This window comes from Clarias gariepinus, chromosome 15 (genome assembly GCF_024256425.1).
Source record: "Clarias gariepinus isolate MV-2021 ecotype Netherlands chromosome 15, CGAR_prim_01v2, whole genome shotgun sequence".
In the NCBI taxonomy this organism is placed as follows: Eukaryota; Metazoa; Chordata; class Actinopteri; order Siluriformes; family Clariidae; genus Clarias; species Clarias gariepinus.
In genome coordinates this window covers 6,234,480-6,257,279 of record NC_071114.1, presented here as the reverse complement: position 1 = coordinate 6,257,279, position 22,800 = coordinate 6,234,480, and the positions used below count along the sequence as shown (strand labels likewise).

The 22,800-nt window shown below is 37.4% G+C and overlaps 1 protein-coding gene across 1 annotated transcript in view; it reads right to left on the bottom strand.

The window, feature by feature from the left end:
* diaph3 (diaphanous-related formin 3) overlaps positions 1 to 22,800 on the bottom strand; it is a 373,414-nt gene that overhangs the window by 300,908 nt on the left and 49,706 nt on the right. Inside the window, exon 4 of the mRNA XM_053513323.1 lies at positions 18,880 to 18,984. Coding sequence (XP_053369298.1) covers positions 18,880 to 18,984 — 105 coding nt within the window. The remainder of the gene's footprint in view (positions 1 to 18,879; positions 18,985 to 22,800) is intronic.

The window sequence follows — 22,800 nt, the reverse complement described above, 5'->3', positions numbered from 1 at the left end:
GAATTTTTGTGAATTTTTGGTTTTTTTTGCTTATTGTCAGCAAAAGCAGGCGTTTTCAGATGCTTGACCAACTGCCTGGTGTCATGTACATTTATTACATCACAAGAACATTTAAACGCTATTTAAACATGTTATTTAAACAAGTCGTACGGAGACCAAGCCACAGGGATTATTATTATTACTAGATGTGCATGCGACTAAATTCGCGTGGAAGTTAATTGCACACTGATAAGAGCTTAAAATTTTTACGCGTTATCGAGAAGTGTTGCGGAATGAAGGTGCGAGATCAGGTTTATTAAACAGATTTCAATAGCATTTATTTAAAAATTTACAGCGCCATCTGTTGAATTTTGCGATGAACTAATGATTTTTAACTTTTTTTTTTTTTTATTGCGAATGCGATGAAACTAAATCCTATATGTTACTTCATGCTCGGCCAAATATGCCTGGACATCATTTCATGTCCCTCGAATAATTTTTTTCTCAAATATCTTCAATGTACAGGTTTACAATTTTTATCATATGTATAGATGATGTAACGAATTAAGACATAGAACAAGGAGAGATGCAAGAGACAGAGGCATGGGAAAGTTGGTTAACACATTGGTTAAAAATCACAGATCAGACATTTTTTTTCATTCTTATGATGCGAACCCTACCTGAAGCTCCTGACCTGTATGACCCTGTCCAAAAGCTTGCATGTTGACGGCCATGACGAGATTGTATTTTTCCTCGTTTGATGTAACTGAAGCCCTTGAATGATTTTATGTGCCGGGCTGCTGCCTCATGACTGGCTGATTAAATAACTGCATGAATGAGCAAGTGGTACAGGTGTTCCTATTAAACACAAAACTAGCTCAATCATGTGAGGCACCGCACAGCCAAAAATAGATAGTAATGTCCGTTTAACAGCCGCAGAGTGTGATAAAGTTATCTAGGAGTTGCAGCAGAGGTAGCAATGTAGCATGTTTACAGCTGTAGTGAATTACACAGGCAAAAGGTTTTCAGATTGCTGTAGTGTGATTTGGGGGGAGGGGGCGGAGCACAGAAGGAGAGGAAGAGGGTTTAGAAATTTTGGGGGACGTTTTCGGATAATCGGACAGGAAAAAGAGGCACTTAGATGTGATGAATTCTAATTTACTGTCTTTTGGATTTATCGTTCTTCTGCCATTCTGGTATATTAGCTTCTTTTCTGGACCTAGTGGAATTCTACCTTAGCCCTGCTCTAATATACACCATATCCAAAGGTGTTTTTTTTTTTTTTTTTTTTTTTTACTACAGAAATAATTGAACTTTGTGATACCAAAATTGGTTAGTAAATCACTTTGACACCTAAGGTAAAAACACAGCCGGCACAACATAAACAAAAACCTCTCAAAAAAAAAAAACTTCTTAGACATTGTGATTGTGATGCCTTGTGTGAACTAACTGATATGCCGTGTGCGTTCCAACTCTCGATTTATGTTCCAAAATTCATTGTTTGTTTTTGTCATGACGACTACAATTTTTCAAAAAGACAGACAACTTTGGGAACATCGGCATCTGAACAGAATACTCCTGTACGCTTCTGTGATCTCGGATCCCTTTTTTTAATCAATTTATTTGAGAGTTTACTGTACATTATACGACATTTCCAAGAAGCTAAGCACATACCTGACACAGCCCAATTGCATTTCAGTAACTCTAAATAAAACTCCTTAATAGGTGAAGCGTACAGTGGGCTGAAAACACAAACTGACTACTAAACAGTCAAAGCAAATTTAGGAGGGAAGTTAATTTGACTTACAATACTGTGTCAAAAAACATATTAGGCTATTAAACATAGATGACTTTAAAAATAAAAATAAATAGTCAACTTCTGAAAGTAATAAACAGTATTAAAATAAACAGTTTATATTAATTGTGACAATGCTTTGCTGTTTAAAATGCATCAGAGGTCTCAGGTACACTTTGTGCAGTTTTATAAAAAAATTAGCTTGCAAAATTTTCTGTAAGGTTAAGATTCTAGAGACTTGGACATGAACTTTGTGAGATCTAACAGCTAGAAAATCTGATCTTTAGAGCTGAGGCAGCTAGGTTCTAGAGACTTTTACTAAATCTAATATAATAAGTAGATTCTAGAAATTGACTGTGTTCGAGCTAACGCAGTTAGTTTGTAGACACTTCGACAACTATTAGATAACATTTAGATTCTACAGAGCGTGATTACAAGATCTAACCGTTAGATTCTAGAGACCAAGTAAGATCTAACAGACTGTAAAGACTTTGACCGTCAGATTTAACAGTTATATTCTGGATACTGACTGTTTTTGCGAATACAATTAGACTCAATATAGACAATAACTAAGATCAAACAGATTCTAAAGACTTTGTTAGATCTGACACTTTCATAACTGTTTCTGGTTCTGCAGTTAAAATCAGTCTTTTTACGATTTGTGACTAGAAAGTTGTTATGTAACATTGCTTCCTTTACTGCCTTTACTTTAAGTTATTTTTGTTTTAATCTTTTTTTTATTTACCCAATAATGTAGAAATCAGATAATGAACCTAAGACTATAAGACATATATGTTTTCAAAAAATAAAACTTTTGTACAGTACTGTACTTGTAGGCCAGTTAATCTATGCAGCAATTGAAAAGCACTGGAAAAGGTCAAAATTTGAAGACCAATGAGACACAAGCTGAATTGGGTGTGTATTAAATGAAGTCACATGAAAACAGGAGAGAAAACAATATTATCTACACTAGTACCGAAGATGTACCAATAAATCTTCAAAATCTTCAAGCGTCTCGACTAAGGGGTGTGACGTTTTGCACAGTGTTAAAATAAGATGCTGTGCCAAATGGGAACCATTTCATAATCCATCATTCAATGGAGAAAAAAAACGTACATACATAAAAAATTCTTTCTCTCAGACAGGACAAGTGCTTAACCTTGAACATACACTCCATCCACATCTAGCTTAATAAACAAGGCTGGATATTTGTTAATAGTAATAACAGCACTGTCTATCTTCCCCAGCCCTCGCACCATTTCACTGCTCTACCCAAAAGCCATACAGAAAATATGAGCAGGCGAGTCCAGCAGGACATTCTCCCGAGCTTATGTATGAACGGATCAAACCTGACACCGAAAAATAAACAACCTCACTTGTCCAGACGCTGGAGGGGGAAAGCAGGAGACAACTGACAGTTTGTTAAGTCAGGCACATACATAGGCATGCGGCATGGCCAACTGACAAGCTGAGATCATTTCTGACACGTCTACTGAGAGCTCTGGTTCACCTTTCAGTGTTCGGCTAACAAGACTGTGTAAGGCGCGCGGTCCTCTCAGTTTCGTTTAGAGAATCCGCACTTGCTGATCCATGGTGCAGGGCCCCGGTGCATGTTCTTCTCATCACACACAACTCCCTACAGTGCATCAATGGCCCAGGCTTTTCTCGAGCAATTTTGTCTCACCCATACTCAGACACGTCATAGTGATGATAACATAACAGCCCAGAGCTAGACTGTCTGGAGTCAGAGTATTGGAATATGGGGAAGGTGAGAAACTGAGAGGATCACTTAACACTATTAACCGAAAAGTCAACTAAAGGAAGATCATTTTGTACATTCATTCACGCATATATCGACGTGGATTCAGAGCTTCAGATTTGAGCATTGTCTTCATTGTTTAATATAATTAAACCCCAAGCTAAAATAACTGCTTGAAAAGACAACGATAATTAAATGACGTCTTTTCACTTACTGTATGTCCTGACACGAAGGTTCTGACTATAGGGAGTTTGTTAAGCAGATGTTGAAGGATCATCATCTTTCCTCATCAGTTCTAATGAGTTCTTTTGTTGCACATTTCTCGAGGCTTTTTACTTCATTGTTTCAAGTGAGCGTCAAATTCGCAAGCTTATTTTTAAGTCACTACAAAGCCACATCCAACTTCACTCGAGGATGATTTTACGAACCTGGGTCATATAAATTTTATGTGATGCTAAAGAAACAGAAACACTAAGCGCATATAATAAAAACGTAAATGTGTCGCATATAATAAAAATGGCCTGTCTGTACATTGAAGCTATTTGTAAAAAAAATTAGTTAGGGAGACATAGATGAGTAATAGGACACATCAAAATGATTTTTGGAATTTTTGCCTGTCTGTTTGTGCACGCATCATTTGAAAACTACTTAAATTTAAACAGGGTTTTCACAGGTGTATGTGGCCGAGGTTACGCCAAACCTATAGGCTTTGTTCCATTGCGATCGGCACACGGGAAGAGAAGATGCGCTAATTTGACATTTAAATGAGACCGCCCTTATATCATATCTATATAAATCAATAGAGTTCATCTAAAAATTCAACAGTTGGCGCCGTACGTTTTTTTTAAATATGCGCTTATGGGTGTGCGATTAAATTCAACACGAAAGAAGTTGCGGCCAAATCTAGTATTCCGCTATAATCAGAATAATTGACAAATCTAAATAAAAATGCGCTATGTAAACACTTTGATCGAAACAGCCTGACCTAATCCGGCCCGATCAGAATGAAAATTAGCGGGCAGGTTTATTTCGCTGATAATCCGGTTAAACTGCAAATATTAGCCTGATCTGGTTTTAACTCACTTATCGAAAATATATGTATTCTTTCTGAGCATCGTTGCCCCACATTGTGGGGTGGGATCGTTAGATGACCTCAGATTTTCAGGTGAAAATTTGTCCCTGATGGGTAAACCCCATGAGAACAATTCTCTCCCAATAGTCTTTATTTTACTGTGTCTCTAGCTGAGGAAGGAGCTCTGATTGTCTGATATTTTCATGTAGACATGTATTGCATCGAACCAATCATAGGTGACACCGAGTTCTTGTAACCAAAGCATAGCGCGGAAGGAGGGACTCATTAAAAAACGTAATCTAGCCTCAAATGAAATGCTTCACAGCGGACAGGACCCAACACCAAAAAATAGTTTTCAGATTCTGATTAAAATCTGATTAAATGCTTTGTGTATGTAAACGCACATCTTATTGGATCGGGATCCAGGGTAACAGGTAAGTTGGAATCTCTGATCTGAAAAATTCCAATTAGATCGTTCAAGACCTACGCTTTCATTAAAGTGATCAAAAAGAGAGGACCAGAGCCGTCATCTTCCAACTGCTACAGGAATATAAGATAAGATATACAAACCAGAGATCTGATTCATAAGTCTAAGGGAGGATTTCTATTCTTGGTTATCTTTAATGAGAACGATATTCAACATCATCTTGAGGAGATAAATATTTGATGCTAAAATGATGGCCTTACTAATTCAGTTCTCTACAAGTAAACAAGTTTATCTGTTTATTATTAGTGCAAGATTATGCGTTACTATAGAAACAGTAATATGTTCAAGCGAGCGATGTAATATTAACCTATTGGTAATTTTAAAGTTTAAAGGAAGCTGCTGTCCGAGTCGTGCTGTAATCCAAAAATAATGACCCATCGGATGTTCTGTGCTATAAGGGGAATACTAATGTGAAGTTTGTTCTTGTAAAAAATGTAGGTTCTTGTAAAAATTTAAGCGACAGCACATTATACAAAATGTAGCAGCTTCATGTTTTGGCTTTTATGCTCGATTTTTTTTTCTTTCTCCAAGATAAAGCTACTACTACTTATCTGTTCATTTATATAGCTGTGGTTTATGTTGGTATTTAATATACTGTGCATTTTTACTAGCTTGGCTGGTCTGAAGCTGGTGTTGCTCCTATACAGTCTCCGCACTGAACTGAGTCAGGCTCGTGTGCTGAGAGCTTCTCTCTAAGCAACAGGAATTTCATTGCTCCCGTCAGAGAAAAAAACATCGTGTCAAAAACTTTTATAAGCTACGAGCGATTTTGTTCTATAAATAATAGTTTGCTGGTTGAGAATGGCTTTCTACTTCTTACATGCAGTAAATGTACGAACTCTGGCTTCCACAGCCTGTAATGTAGTGTCCTATAGAAAGCCATTTAGGGAGTCTTACAGTACGTCTGGTACTTTAACTGGTTAAATTCTATAGCCTTACATTTACAGATTTTACAGGAGCACAATTACAAATAGACGACTCACGACAGTCTTTACTAAGAAAGTATTTTGAAAGGTTGTGACCCTGTATCTAAATTGTAACTCTGTTATTTCAGGAAATATTTAACAAGATTTTAAGTTTGACTAGCAAACTGTTGCTCTTAAACAATTAAGCAAGGTGCATCTTTAAATTTCATGATCCGTTGGGGTTTATATGCCATCTTGAGAATTAGGCGGAAAAACAAAGACTACATTAGTCTTTTAGTATAATTCACAGACAGAACACACCAAAATAACCAGGTGTTAACAGGTTCATTGTCATGCGATCCTCGTCTCATTAACAAACTTTCCATTACTGCACCAACCGGGCAATTATTAGATAAAGGCTTGATTGAAAGTGCTAAAATAAAGGTGGTCCTTTTTCTCTTCTATTAAAGTAACTGTCTTGCAAACACTGCCTTTCACAGCAGTAGATTCACAAACCGAGAGGTGATTGCAGAGCAGCTATTATGGTCTTTCAAAATCCAGGGCACAAATTACAGAGATCTACTTGAGACACAACATGAAGTTAAAAAAAAAAAAAAAAAGCACACGGCACAAGCTGCAATTTCTGACGAGAGATAAACAAACGCGCCGAAAGTAAAAGTTCGACAATTTGTGCGAGCAGCTGGAGTCTGGAAGAGTAAATGAAGTTGTTGGTGAAAAGGTGCGAGCATTAGAGAGAGGCTTTGAACTGGTTAGGATCCTGCTCGTTTCATAGAATCGCAGATATGTGGTGCTCAGAGAGCCTTTTACACCATTGAGGTTTGCATTTATCCTGCAATTATCTCCCATGAGCCACAGGGGTAGGTATCGCTGAAAAACACCCATTTGCGGTGAAGGAACACTGAGCCATTTAAACACGGTTCTTTCAAAGGCATTCTTGCAGGCAAAGAAAAAAAAAAAAAAAAAAAACATGCGCAATTACTCTAACATGAGAACAGAAAAGATTTTTTTTTTTCTCAGCAACTTCTTAAAAAGTAAAACAGGTGTTAGGGTGGTGAAAACATCTCCCTGAATGTGAAGAAGGGGAAGGTATAGAACAGGCAAATATAGCATATAACTTTGTGTAGGAAGACACAACACTCTAGTTAAATTTATAATCAGGTGGGGTAAAAAAAACTGATTTAGGGAGATGGATTACACCTATATCTACACCTTAGGTAAAAGCAATGATCACTGAATTGCCACCACCAAATCCAAATCCCAAAGACGCATCATAGCACTGATTATTATTATGCTTTTCCTTTTCAAACCACAAGATGTAAGGTGAAAGGGAGTGGTGGATCAGGTGGCTAAGGTTCTAGAAGTTGTTGCTTTGGGGATCTGGGGATCCAGATCTGGTCCCGAGGCCGGATAAGATGTGAGGGTTGTGTCAGGAAGGGCTTCCGGCATACTATCTGTGCCAAAGTTGTGTGCGGATTAGATGTTTCCGTGTGGCGACCCACCTTGCTGGAAGCAGCCGGAAGAACGTTAATACAACAAATGTTCAAGGTAAAAAAAATAATAAATAAAGGTGCCTAAAGATATCATTTGAAAATTGGTTGTTGTTGAAATATTGGTGGTCGTTTGTTCCAAATATTACTAACTGCAAACTAAAGCAGCGGATTCCGAACCTGGTTTCCAGGAAGGACTTCAACACTTTAATCTGACTTAATTGTCAGTACAATACAGGGATTATTTCAGTTCTACTTCAAGCGTGTCACTTTAATGCCCAAGGCTGTTTCAAGTGTTTCAGTAAACTTTTATTGGCGCTCCTTCTTTGTGTCTCTTAGTCAGGTGTACGGTTTGTCTGTGCGCGCATGTTAAAATAACCTTCAAAGAAAAAAGAAAAGAAAAAAAAAACACTATAGCTTTATCATTTTGTCTCTGAGGGAAAGATCAAAGCTCTAATTATTAATAAATAAATAAAATGAAGTGCAATTGCTATTCCAAAAAGTGGATTTGTCATTATTTGTAGTCTTTTAAAATGTTTTTGTTTTTTTTGTTTTTTTTGTCTGTTTGTGTAATGTCTGTGTTATGCGCTTTCCTGGACAGGTCTTACTAAAAAGAGAGTTTAATGTCAAGGGAATGAATGAATGAATACATGGTGGTTCAAGTCAAACCCGGGACTTTTGATTGTGCAAAATAACAGAACACAGTTAGGAGATTAAAGTTGTTTGAGATATTGCTGAGAACCTTCTGAATGCCTCCAAGTCCTACAGTGTGTCCTTCAGCATTTTCTAGGACTTTAGCTGGCACAATGCAGACCTCATGAATGACCTTCAAGAAGTCCAGATCTCAGTCCATGTCATTTTGTCCTGTGGGTTTACGCAAAGATACAAAGGACAGGACAAAGCCTCGCTGACGGACCTGGAGGTAATACATGTCCATAAGCTTGAATTAAAAAGTATTTCAAGGTTCATTATCACACAAACTGGGCTTTTTTCTTGAACCCAGTTACTTTTTTTGAAATTGGTAAAAACTAAGTTAAAATTGCCAAGGGTTTGTGTGGAAACTGCCTCCACACTTTACTTGAGTAAATCTCACTCCAATATTTTGTGGATTTCTTTTAGGGAGGAAAAAAAAAAAAAAAAAAAAATCGACAAACCCTGAAACTCAAACATGTTTTTGTATTGTTTTTTGCCGTAGAATTCTTTTCATTCTTCCCAAACTCTCATCAATTTTGGACAATCGATTTTTATGCCCCGTTTGGTTGTGTAAATGCTTATGCATTCTTTTTTTTTTTTTTTGGATTTGGGATTGTTTGTTTGTTTGGTTGGTTTTTACACCCCAGGCATCTTTCTTGTGTGCAAATTCATAATTATTACCAGAACCCCAAATGAGTGAGCTCAACTTTTTTTTTTCTTTTGTGCATGTAATGCCACGAAAACTTTTTGTTACAGTGTACAAAAACCGGTGCACGAAAGCGTGACGAGCCCATCAGACTACAACATTTGAGATGCTCAAGAGACAGATCCACCGACTTAAATCAGCTCAGTGTCAGTTTCTGTACACAGTTTCACTTTTGACTGGATGTTTTGTTTTTTGTTTTTTTTTAACTTGGTTGGTGATTTTGCTTTTTTCACCTCAACACTGAAAGTGTTTAAAATATCCCAGCAATAAGGTGAGCCTGATAAAACCTGTACCAGCACACGACAGGAGCCAATAATCTAAAATAAATACTCTTTAACAGAACAGTTGTTACTCTCTATATTACAAAGACTTTATAAAACAATATATGACTATATGGCGTACTCCTCGTTGACTTGCCAAGAGTTTGTAGAAAAAGTTAAAAGGTCCAAGCTAAAACTAATCAGCTTCAATGTAATCAGTAATAATATTTTAGGTTGAAACCCATGTACGTTTGTCTGACTTTCTGTACGGCAGAACTATAACTTATTAATAAAAATAAATCACATTTTGTTTTGAGGTTGAGTATCTTATGTCATGTTTTACACTAAGTTGTACCTCTTTCCTCGTCAGCCAAATACACTCCATGTTTAAAGCAGGTTATTAAATCCGTCATAACGTCACTTTTTCGCACCATTTTGACTGTACCGCAAGACAGGGCTACAGGTCGATCACTACACTATACCTGACCCATGAAGACTAAAGGCTAGACTGTCTGGTCCAATCCCTAAGAAAAGCCAAATCACCATGAACCTCTATAAAAAAATCTACGTTGGCCACGATAGAACGTCACCACACATGGCTCCCAGCAGGCAAAGAGCCAGTGACTCCTTTCCTGATCTCCAATCTCCCAAAATCACAAGCTGATCGAGCACCAATGGGATGGGATGGGATGGGCTGAAAAAAAAAAAAAAAAGTGGGATCCATGGAGGTACCACACATGCACACAACGCACAGCACCCATTGGATCTGTCCCAGTACCAGACACTATTTTTTATTTGAATGTTAATGGTTTTAATGTTATGGCTGATGAATATTCCTTTCACATCAATCATCATAAGCAAATAAATAAACATCTGTTCAAATACTTATACACTGAAGAACAGACTCCCAAAAAGCTCATCTAATCTACTCAACTGCACTTAACTTTTATTGGCTTTAATATAAAGCCATACAAAGAGGCACTGTTAAGCTTCCTAGAGACGCCACAGCACTGATTTTTCTTTTCTTCCCGCCAACACATCTTTACATTTTGGCATGGGACCGGCCTGCAAAGCCAAGTCAATGATGTGTGATAATGAACCTACAGTAAGCCACATTAAAGACCTGATTACTTACAGAAAGACATTATAAAAATTAAGAACCAGGCAGATGTCTCTAAACCCTTGAATCGAGCGCTCAAAGAGAGCGAACACACGGCAGGCTGTAGCGACAGTACTGCATCAAAAATCAGAAAGAATACAGTATGAGGGAACGCGTTTGTCGTTAACGCAGTTAGTCACTGTACCTTCACAACAAATTAAAGAAACTTTTTTTGTTTGTTTTTTATAAACATCATACAAATGAAAAAAGTTCAGGTGTAAAAAAAAACTAAAAAGGCACAAAGAATAAAATCTAATGTGGCGTCAAAAATAATTAATGTCTGCCTCTATATTTAGTTGCCATGGGGAAAATCTAAAGACAGAGTCTTAATTTAAAAAAAAAAAAAAAAGAGAGAGAGAAATGCATCAAGAACTTTTGCATTAAATCCCTGCCCCTTTCCCGACATATTAATTTACAGGCTATTCAAGTGTCTATAGTAAGTTATTAATGATTGTATAACTATGTGGCATGAACGTCCCAATTAATTAAAATACCGAAAGCCCTTCCAGTGTGTTTTCACATCTCACGCTGCGTCACAACGAGGTCGTGTCTGATCTCTTAGAGTTGCAGCACAGTGAAAAAAATAAATAAAAAAAAAAATGAAATAAAGGTTAGAAACTTGGAAGTCAGACGTTAAGGACAGTGGCGGATCAACAGTATAACACGTCTGGCTGCAAAAGGACAGCGTGTCTGGAAGGAGACGAGTGTGTAACTGTCTGTGAGCTGGTGATGGATTAAGTCTCAATAACAGAGACGAAGCCCTGCTGCACTTCTGAATGTTTTTCACTGGTCACTTCACATCTCCAGCTTAACCTTTTCCCCCCGAAAACAAATTAGTCTTTTTTTACGGACACCCACCAGCATCGAGGTGGTATAAAGGTTTGGACAAAGTAAATGCGCTTTTGATTGCTTGATGTTGTCCGAGAGCGACACGTCAGAGTCTTGCTGGTCAGAAGAATTAAGGCATGAACGGCATGGCCCTGGGTCTCTTCCAAGACCCGAGAAACAGAACTGAGCCTAGTCTAATAAAACACACACACAAACACTCCAATCTGGTAACTGCTGGGCTTTTTCATTTCTTCACTTGTGACACTGGCTGTGACTACTGCTTAAGATCCTGTGACTCCGCTGACATTTACGCTCCGGTGCTGGGCCTAAAATGACAAACAGCACGCCGACGCGTCTCTTCTGTCTGAGATTATATTTGCTTTGCTATGATTACTGATGAGTCTGCTAGGATGAGGTCTCGCTCGATTTTTTTCTTCTTTTTTTTTCCCCTACTATAATAACAGATCAGCATGAGTACTGCTCATTTATTATCAAAGTCAGGGTTCAGTGTTCATCTTTATTAGGTTCGGTTTAAAGAGAAGTAGGGAAATAAAAAAATTAAAAAATACAAGGACAGAAGATTCATGTTTTTACAATTTCACTTATTCATTAAAAAGTCACTGTTTTTTTTTTAACTCACCACAGTCGGGTTAAATTAATACGACATTGAGAGAGAGAGAGAGAAAAAGAGAGAGAGAGAGAGCGAGAAATGTGTTTTTAACATTCAGGATCGCTGGCGGTTAATTTAAGTTGCGAGCGTGTGTGTGTATGTGTGTGTGTGTGTGTGTGTACAGTGCTTTGCAGCAAAGCAACTAATTAGGATTTGGAAAGAAAGTTATATTAAGCAAAGTACTTTGATTCTTCTGAAAATTGATCTTATTTCTTGGTGAATCATAAAGGAAGAAACCTAACCCCCTTTAGAGCTACCATAATGAGTTTCTGCCTACAAGGTCAAAAGAAATTTTGTTTTAAAGTGCGACGAAGCATCGGCGCCGACACATTTATGTTCAGAACAAAAGGTGCGAAATTAATTGCACTGAAGCAGCCAAGACCTGTTTGAGGATGTCCATCTGACAATAATAGATTGTGAAATGATGGTGTAAGGGGATCTCTCTCTCTCTCCTGTGTGAGCTCCTTCAGAGACACACTAGGTGATATGCAAAACCACAGTGGTGGCTCTTTTTAACTTGAAAAGAACCTCAAATCTATGCCTCAAAGCCTGAAACCTTTCAGACCGAATTATTCTCAAGGCCAAAATTATGCTTTTACAAAATTCATCAATATTCATCCATCAATGGTTGCCTTGAAGAAAGTCTTTCGTTGGGGCCGAAAAGGAAAACAGTCTTAAAACTGACCTTCACCGCGAAGTCTCCATTATGCGATAAAATGCCAGTAACATTATTCATATTTTTAATGCTATTTAAAAAAAAAATCGTTTCCTTCTTTAAAACGTTTACACCACTCGAATGTTTGAATAAACCACTTTTTTTTCGTTCCCAACAAATTTCATCGCGAGTCTCAGTTTGTCCCTCGTATTTCACATTAAAAGCGGAGTATTAGAACTTTTAGAGTTAAAAGTTTTGTCTAGACTTTTAAGGGATTTATTTTCATTGATGAATTAATATAATCAAACTATATGACTAAAATGTATGTGGACACCTGAATATTAAAACATCATAGTCCAAAATCAGGGGCATTAATATTGAATTGCTACTCCGTGTAGATTTGTGTTCTTTCAGCCACAAATATACGAGTGCGTGAGTAGCGTTGGTCACACAGGCTTATTCGTGGTATAGTCGTTATATGAAGACCTTGTTATAATATTCTTTATATAAACATTTATCATTGACAAACAATTTTAAAAAATTAGAAACCAAGGAATTGTTTTTTCAACAGATGGATACAAGGCAGTGCCTTTTCAAAATTGGGCTCTGTGCAGGACACTCAATTTTTGAACATCTAAATTGGAGATTGCTTTGTGTATATGAGCACCATCATGCTGGAACATCTTCGGGCCTCTTAGTTCTAGTGAGGGAAAACTGCAATACTACAACATACAAAGATGTTCTAGACAATTGTGTGCATTATACTGTGCACCATCAGTTTGATGGGAAAAAAAATACTTGTGATTACTGTGGCCCATAAAGTGCAGAATTTAAAGGTCCCCTATTTTACCATTTCTTTAACACTCTCAGATCTCCCCAAAAGTGTGTTGATGCTCCAGCTGGAATGTCCGCCAGATAATGCATTTTTTCATACCTTAATCTCACTGTTTCGCTCCTATTCCAAACACACCATTTTAGTGTTTATGTAAATGAAGTACTGCTGAGCTGTTACTCTCCCGTGAATGGTGAAGGGGGAGGAACGCTTCTTCTATGAGGCAACATTACAAGAAAAATCTAAATCTAAACTTCGAACAATCCAAAATAAAAAAAGGACAAAAAGTAGGAAACGTCCAAATTTATTTTTTTTGTAAACAAACATATAAGACTCAGGTAACTGTCAAAAAATTTGCAACAATTCATTTTGCATGAATCAGTCCTATTTAGAGTTGTTCATCTTCACAGTTAAGAGGAGTATCTCACTGTTGTCTTTCTTTAAAAAAAAAAATCCAAATGAAAAACTATTTGTCTAACACCATCAACCAGTTAATTTTTTTTTACTCCTTACCTTTGCTGCCATTCCTAGTTTCTTGCTTGTCGAACTCCAACACAGAGGTACAAGAGATTACATGTACTTTACAGTACGGTACATGAACAGAACAAAACAATGATTTCTGCCTAAGCACACGGCCTACGGACTACATTTTCTTTAATTGTTTCTCAGATAATAAAGACATCCTGATAGATGTACTTTTCATAAGAAAGTATCACAATTAGAACGGTTTTATCTGCTTCCTCTGGTTGTTGTTTTTTTTTTTTTTTTTTACAAAGATTGTTAAAAAAAACAAAAAAAATCATTCAATACTGAGACGAGATGATCAAACTGTGACATTTTCGTCTTGGTTATTATATCATAAAAATTCTAACCTGGAACAGCATTAATTTCAATGACCAGCCATTTCATTACCATCTTCAAATAGGAGAAAGAAAGATTGAAGGTCGTAATTTGTTTCTTCATGAGGTTTACAGTTGAACAACTCGCTACACGTCTCATTACTTTCCTGTTTCAGTGTCAGGGAACAGACCATCAACATGCATGTTCTCTTCTGTAGAGGCGAGCGAGGCTGACTAATGGATTAATCAGCAGATCGGTTTCAGCCTGGGGTCGGGCCTGAGTGACTCTGTGCGCCTGGTGTGTACTCGCTCATTAGATGCCCTTATCTGCACACCGTGAGTCAACTGTTCGTCAGAATCGTATCCCCTGAACATTCGTCACTGCTTATGCATGATGCCAACTGGTATTGGGAAGGACTGCGTGTACCGATTTTGTTTACTTGCATGCAAAAATTTACATTAAAAAGAAAACATGGTGTTCTTTCCATCATGTGTACAAGTGTTTATGTTCTTCTCTTTCTGAAAGCTCACATACATCATCAAGGAAGAAGAAGATGGAAAAAATGATCAAGTGCTGACTACAGCACTTACAAGGTGAAGCTGTGGTAATTATGCCCGGAGTTTTCCGTAAATGGTAATTGCAAGGCGAGTGTGAGCTTTATGACCATGGAGAGAAAGCCATGCCAGAATCTATAGTTTCAATTACCACTCTGGACAGGGCAAGTAGGAAGGATTTCATCGGGAGGCAATTAGTCGCCGTGAACATGGTCTTGGAGTAAACAGCCGGGTCTGAATGTTGAAGAAAGGAAATAGGGAATGATGAAAGTGTGCACCCTTAAATGCAGTCGCTTTAAAATGAATTTTTATTTAAAATAAAAAACAAGCGAGTTAAAATGAGCAAAGTTTGAGAATTAATACAAACTTTGAACTTTAAAAAAAAAAAAAATTCAATAGATTAAGCTCTCCGTGGGTTTGTGTATTAAAAAAGGAAATGGTTTACTTCCATTCCTTAATTGTTTCAGTTAATAAAATAAAAAAAAAGTCATATTCCTGATCTAATATTATGACTTGCTCTATATCTCTCACTATTCCCTTCATCAGGCTGCATTCATTCATGCTAATAAACAACTCCAAGGTTATCATACAATATTTAAGAATTCTCAGGCTCATTATTCAACAACGTTTTTTTTTTTTTTTTTCAATCAGGATTATCCAGTTTCCCGCACTCCTAAAGCAGTACAAACCCAGATAAAGTTTGACAAACTATTAAAAGCACGAACAGATTGAACGATCGCAAAAAAAAAAAAGAAGGGAAAAAAAAATCTCCTGGGACTCCAAAATAATTGAATTTACAGAGGAGTTAATGGCATGCCACTATAATTAAACTCTCCCTCTCTTGTTTCCGCTCTCTCTCTCGCTCTCTCTCTTCTGCAGATGAACACATGAGAAGGTGACAAGGGCATTAAATTGGAAAATTCATTTTAGTTGAAAAAAAAATAAATAAATAAATAAATAAAAAAATACGGCAATTTATGCCATTCATCTACCTCTTCATGCTCTGCATGTAGATTTTCTGCTCAGCGGAGTGCGGTAAAAACAGCAGATTTGTTTTTACATGCTAGATTAAAAACGCACGCGGGCTTATCAGTCGGCTTTTGCTTTAAAGAACAGAGAATCCGCGTCCTGAGCGACCCGATTTTATTTTTTATTTTTTCCCTCTCTGCCACAACAATTTCTCAAAACAATATATCCAATTGCCAAGAGCAAGAGCAGTCTACCTAATTTCAAAGGCACACAACGAGCTTTGCTGCTTTACCCTAGAACAATAAAAAGAGCAATTAGTGGTGCAACATCTTTAGGCCTTAAACATTAAGCACCAAGGTAAAAGGTTAACTTTTTGGTCCAGTCAAGCCAAGGGGCTTCTGCAGTCCCATTTCTTTTTTGTTTTTCAGCCAACAAACATAAACTGAATTTCTGTTAACAATAAATAAACAAAGAAAAACACATTAGGAAGTTAAGGGGGGAAAAAAACTGGGCCAAAGAAACACTCAACAGAAATTAGAAATAGTTACACAGTATGAAACTTGCAGTTGTGTGGATGTGCAGAAGTGCACTTACCGTTTCGTACCGATCTTTTTTAACTTTTTTTTCTTTGTGAAAACTTTGGCTGTAGTTGTCTCGCATTTTAATTTCTAAATGTCCGGTTGACATACACTACCAGTCGAAAGTTTGGACATGCCTTCTAATCTTACCTATTGGCTTACTGAACAGTTAAACCTTGGATTGTTCGTTCCAAAACCATGCTTGTAATACAAAGCACTCATATATTAAAGCGAATTTCCTCATAAGAAATAATGAAAACTCAGATGATTCATTCCACAACCCAAAAATATTCATATAAAAATAAATAATCCAAATTATAAAGTAAAAATAAAACTAAATAACTAAATTTACCTTTTTAAAAGATCGAGTGATGAAAGACAGAAGAGACTCTCTAATGACACTTGCTTTTGACGCCTTTAAAGGATTTAGCAGAAATGTGACATTGCATTGTCGTTAAACAGATTCATCTCCCGCACTGCTACAGCCTTTTAAACTTTTTTTTCTTTACAAAAGCTGTTGTTGCAAAACTATAGATTATTAACAAAAATTATAGATTACCCACAATCCCACAGCGCAAAAGAGAGAACCACCATTGGTTCAGTTGTCATCAGGTGACGCTCGGCAGACAAAGCGCATACCTACTAGAGTAAGTACTCTAGCACTTAAGACAAGTCCTCGCTTGTTTATTAGGTTGAATTATTAAAAAAAATTGGCCTGTCTTGTAAAACACTCACAATTTATTACAAGCTACTTACAATCCAAGGTTTCACTGTACTTGAACGCTTACAGCTATATGCCAATGAAAACACAGGTAAATAAATACAAGACTTAAATTACTGTTTTAAACCAAATAATGAGCGCAAAATCATTTCTGCTGTTATGTGATCGGAATAATCATTATTAGTACAGATCCAAGCGGTCAAGTACTTTCCATCACTAGATAAGTTAACTCTATCCACAAATATCTTTCAACACGTACTGATGTGATCAGCAACAAATGGTTGTTTCAGGCTACACTTTTGAGTCCTGAATTAACATCCCTTTTTGTTTGTGTTTTATAAAACTTTCATAAAATCTGCAGTTCCAGAAACTCAAGCTGAGACGGTCGAGCTGGTGACTCTGCAGACTCTTATTTTCTAGCTTCCTCATTACTTAGATGAATTAATAGATTCTTGAGACTTTCTAATTGCCCTACTGTTTTTATTTACTTATAGCAAGCTGTTTATGATGTTGGCTTATAAGAGGTAATTTGTGAGTGCTTTCCATCGACGAGGGAAAAAAAAACAAGGTGTCCTGGGTGTGAATATACACTTTATTAGGACCATCTGGCCACCTTTACGTCCATTTTATTATCCAACCAGCCAATCACGTATTAGCAGCACAACGCGTACGTACAATGATGTAAGCACCAGGTCAGGAGGATCGGTGATTTTACCCATTAAGTACTTAGGAAAGAACTGAGAACAGACATTTAAAGGTACAGCGTAAAGCTTTTACTTTTAGGTATGAAGGTACAACGTGAATAATTAGATTTTTTTTTCAACACTCCAGAATTAAGAGTAAACAAGAAATCTTTTCTTTAGTAAGATACCTTAAGACCATGGGTACAGTGAAGCCTTGGATCGCGAGTAACTTGGTGGCCGAATGTTTTGCAAGACGAGCAAAATGTTTAATAAATTTTAACTTAATAAACGAGCGCAGTCTCTATAACCTGGCAATGCAGTAAATAAAAGAACGCGCATCGCCCAGTTTGTCCATTTCATCATTACACGAGCATGAATTAACGGGCTGTTACACTGTCACGAGCAACATTTAAAAAAGCGGAGAAGCTTTAATAATTTAGAGAACAACAGTCTTATATATATATATATATATATATAGATGGCTTTAAAGAAAAAAATTAAAAGTATAAGACAGACCAGTTTTTAGAAACCTAATGTACGCTCCTGAGATTTGCATAAAAATAAAAAGAAGCGTGTGTGAAAGTTACCAGAAGAACTCATACAGTATTCTCCAGCAAACTTAGTAAAAACGTAACAGCTGCTTTCCTAATAAAATTCATTTTTCCATACTGCTGTCATCTTGTATGCTTCCTCAGTGGAGAACGCCAAACTCGTTTAGGATGATAACTCTAATACCGACTCTTTATAACCAAGGTGTGATATACAGTTTCATCAACATTTTATAAAAAAAAAATGGTTATTTTATTTTAAATTGCATTTAATTTTTACGTATCACAATCAAGACTTTTGTTGGGCTAAGTTGTAAGTACTGAATTCTAAATAATAAGTACTGAAAAATGAACAGAATATTGTTTACAAATAAAATGTGTCTTGAAAAAATAAGGTTATATTAAAGATTGTTTTATAGATTTGTCTAATTAAAAACAAATATTGACGACCTAAACACAAAACAGTTCACTTATTTTTTTCATAACGATTTCTTTGTTTCAAAGGCACAAATTAATAAGAGATTAATAAGCAATTAATAACAAAAAATAAGCAAACATCGGTACTGACATCAGCAATAATCCAAATTATAAATTTAAACATCACTATTTTAAAAAACGTGCATCCCTTGTTTTAATAACTCAAACACTTTGCAACTGCATGTTTTGTGAAAGACTTACAGTTTTCGCCGCTGTAACAATATACTGAAGGACCATCTCTTTCTTTTTGCTCAGGTCCTTCTCTCGCAGTGGAGCTCTCTTATCTTCATTCAAGTTCATATCCTCCTGGAAAAGCACAGAGACGAGCGTGGAGAAAAGGGTAAACGCAAAGTACAGGGTGTCGCAAAAAAGATAGGATACACAGGCAAAAACAAAAACATTTTAACAAAATGTCTTCCAGAATGTTACATACTGTACTTGGCTCATGAATAAATATTTCTTTTGTTTTTCATTTCTAGATGGTCTTTGATAATAGGAAGCTGATGGTGAACCAGGATGCCATAAAGCACAAAAATCATTTAAAGGAATGCATTTAAAGTACAATTACAGTACATGCATAACCTCAGAAATCGCAGGTTATCATGAGTGCATCATGAGTGGGAGAGATGACTGCGTGTGTGTTTGTGTGTGTTTGTGTGTGATCTACAAAGAGATGGCAATCAATCATGTAAGGGAATGTTTTGTAATTAAAATTAATTTTTTTCGCTAAAAAATTTTAATTTCCCCCTATGTATAGAGGCCTTTTGGAACGAGCTATACTTTAAAGCACGCTAAAAGCCGTTTTATAGCCTAGTAAATGTTTAGCATTAAAAAACTGTATATTAACTAAAGTCTGTGAAATGAACGTGAGCAACGGCAGGACACACAAAAACGCCCACTAATTGCCGGCCCTGTGTGCACTGGTACTGCAGTCAGTGGCGTTAATTAAATATACAGATTTTTCTATCTCTGATGTAAATGTCTAACCACTCAAAACACTTTTTTTTTTTTTTTTGCTCGCCTACATTCCTCCATAAGATGCGGCTCCAACACCTGCCAAGAGGCAACGTGATAAAAGGGGAGATGAAAACAATAAAAGCACAAGGAGGGAATAAAAAAAAGAAAGAAAGAATATGATGCAAGTGCTAGCGCTAAAGCAGCGATCAAAACCATAAACCTGTTGATAGCAAGACCAAAAAATCTAACTTGATGAAACAAACAAATAAAGAAAAATCATTTAAAGACACGACAAAAAAAATTGCATGTTGCTCATTTCATAAAAGCAACTTGGCCTGAGGTTTACTGATGACCTTGAAAACCTAACGTTAATATAAACAGCTAAAGATAACTGGGAAAAAAAAACAGGATTTTTTCATCAGAAGAAAAACAGTGTCCTGACCTGTGCCAAATTAATAAATTGATTGATTGAAACAAGATTAAATTTAACAGGTAGTCCCCGACTTACGAACGAGTTCTGTTCTGGGAGCACGTGCGCAAGTCTAATTTGTTCTCAAGTCTGAGTCTTATACGCCTTACAGATATACAATGTTAAGCATACCAATCCACTTGACTAAATCTCTGTCCCATTTTCGCACACACCCATCATGTGGCCAAAAAACTTAATCGCTCCTAAGGAAACTAATCTCACACCTGGAATACAGGTGTGTTGTCTCTGCGCCTTTAGTAGGAACTAAAATCGCCATTTAGTTGCTAATTTTGAGCTGTTTTCCACTGTATTGGACTGTGAACTCTTCTTCGTTTTGTGAAAGATTTTCCGAATTTTTCTAACAATACACATGAGCTACTTCCATAATTTAACCAGAAGTAGAACCACGGTCCGTTCGTATCTGTTGAAATTCGCAAACTCGAATGTTCATAAGTTGGAGGACTACCCATACACTTTTATTCAAGGTTTAAATTTGTGTTACATGAAGCTTACAGGACGGTTTTCACCAACTATCTAGTGCTGCAGTTATTATTCCACTCACCTAAATAGAAATGCACAGCATATTACAATCAACAATATTTACTTTAATAACACAGCATTAATGAAGGAACTAAAATAAGGACTCTTATAAATATTTTTTTGACTCTCCTAACTGGATTTCTGTCTTTGCATCCTAATTATTTATTTCCATTTTATGATATGGACAAGGAAAGTAAATTAAGATATGGCACAGGCTTGAGGCTGGACAGCTGTGAACGTTCATGTTGAAGCCTTGGGTCAGTGTGGCACGAAGGAAGATGAAGGGTGCATGGGAAAGGCACTAATTGCCTTCTCTGGCCCGGCCCCCGTGATTTTTAATCGAAACTCTCGCTTGCAGGGCCGCGTGGCGTGGACACTTATCCTCCGGATCGGTGACCTGTAAAAACTGGGCTCTGTTATGTGCCATCCTTAACTACAACTGTGCTAAATGCCCTCACGCTCACCGGGGTTGTGTGCCATAATTTCCAAATATGAAAAACCCGATGACACTTGATAAGGTCCTAATGCGTTGGTGCTGTAGGTATTATGAATCATAAACCACTTTTAGCACATTTTGGTCGAAATTTTGAAATGGTTGATGACAATGCAATAGGAATCGAGCCTTCCTTTTTATGGAGGGTAATGCCTCATGGAAAATGACTCTTTCAGGTCTTTCTTCCATACTCTGTTTAACAGTTTTAATCAGCAAATGGCTTAGGGCTGTGATTGGGCAATGATTGCATTTTACTGTGGAATGACTGAAACAAATAAGGGAAGCGATTTAGTTGGGAATTACATTTACTTTTAAAGCAAAGTCAGCATTTAATTCATAAAGGCCAAAGTGATACAAGAGCAGAAAACTCCATATTTCTTGTTTACTTACATTTCCACTTTTTACATTGGTGAAAAAGTTAATTCACCAATGTTTAAAACATTGATGCTTGCCTCGTCAAAAAAAAAATCATTTAGTCACATTTAGCTTCAATTACAACACACCAATTGTTGATGGCCAGTTCATGGACACGCTTTCATAATTGGAGTCTCCCCCATACCATCAGGGAAGAAAAACACCATAGATGTGATCCCCTGGTCATTCGGTACATTAAGGTCGTCAGCTGACTTCATTTTATTGCCGCATAACATTGCTGAGTCTAGACCTGAGCAACTGACGCAACCCCAGATTATAACAGAGTCTCCAGAGGCTTTATGATACAGTGGACACTAGTCATGACTGCAGTCACCTATATTCACGCTGCAAAGGCAGTCAAACCTGTAGCCTTGCCTGTACTGTACCTATAAGCCTTCGTCACCACGGTTGACTCTCAGTTCTTACGCTCGACATCGGTCTGGAAATGCACGGCTTGTCGGAGAACAAGCATGAAATTTTCCCATCTGCTCAGAGTTCCGCTGCTACTGTTAGCCGCTCGGGACGACATTGAGAAGCTAGAGAAAAGGTGGCCCTACCCACAGCCGGCTCAGAAACCGTCAAGGTTCGCGGGATTTTTTCTCCCTCCTGAACCGAAAACCGTTAAAAACTGCTTGCCCATGTTTCTTGACTTTATCGGTGAGTTAACGTCGTCATGGAGCAAGCCGCTGCCGACCTGCATATCAGTGCCCAGTTACGGACAGTATTTGTAATTGGACAGAGCTGAGAAAGCAGGACTGGTTAGCCCACCGCCAATGGAGCTATCTTTGGCCACTTATTTGGTACCCTCGCATAATCATGGAGCGTCTGGCCCTACTGTCCTTCAGTCCAAAAACTGTAGATTTTCCTCTACCCAGCTAGAGAAGATTTACAGCGCTCAATTAGCACTGCTCGTGCGCTCAATTCTGTTACGCTGCTTCAAACGTATCAGGCAATGTGTTTGGCAAAGCTCGTGCCACTGGTGCCTCAAGAGAGTGCTGCTTAACAAGTTAGGTTACGACCGGGACAGACTACATTTTGTGCACGTTTCGTTGTGCAGCTCCCTCGGCAGGGGGGTGGCAAGCGCAATGGTAGCACAGTCATTTATGATTTACGCTCTCAGAGATCCCAGATAGAGACAGGGCCATCTACTTGGATGAACCGCTGTCTGCTAAAGGTTTGTTTGGCCAGTCACTCGATGCAATTAAGGCAGAGTTTGACCTTAAGAGAAAACAGGCGGAGGCGTTGCGAG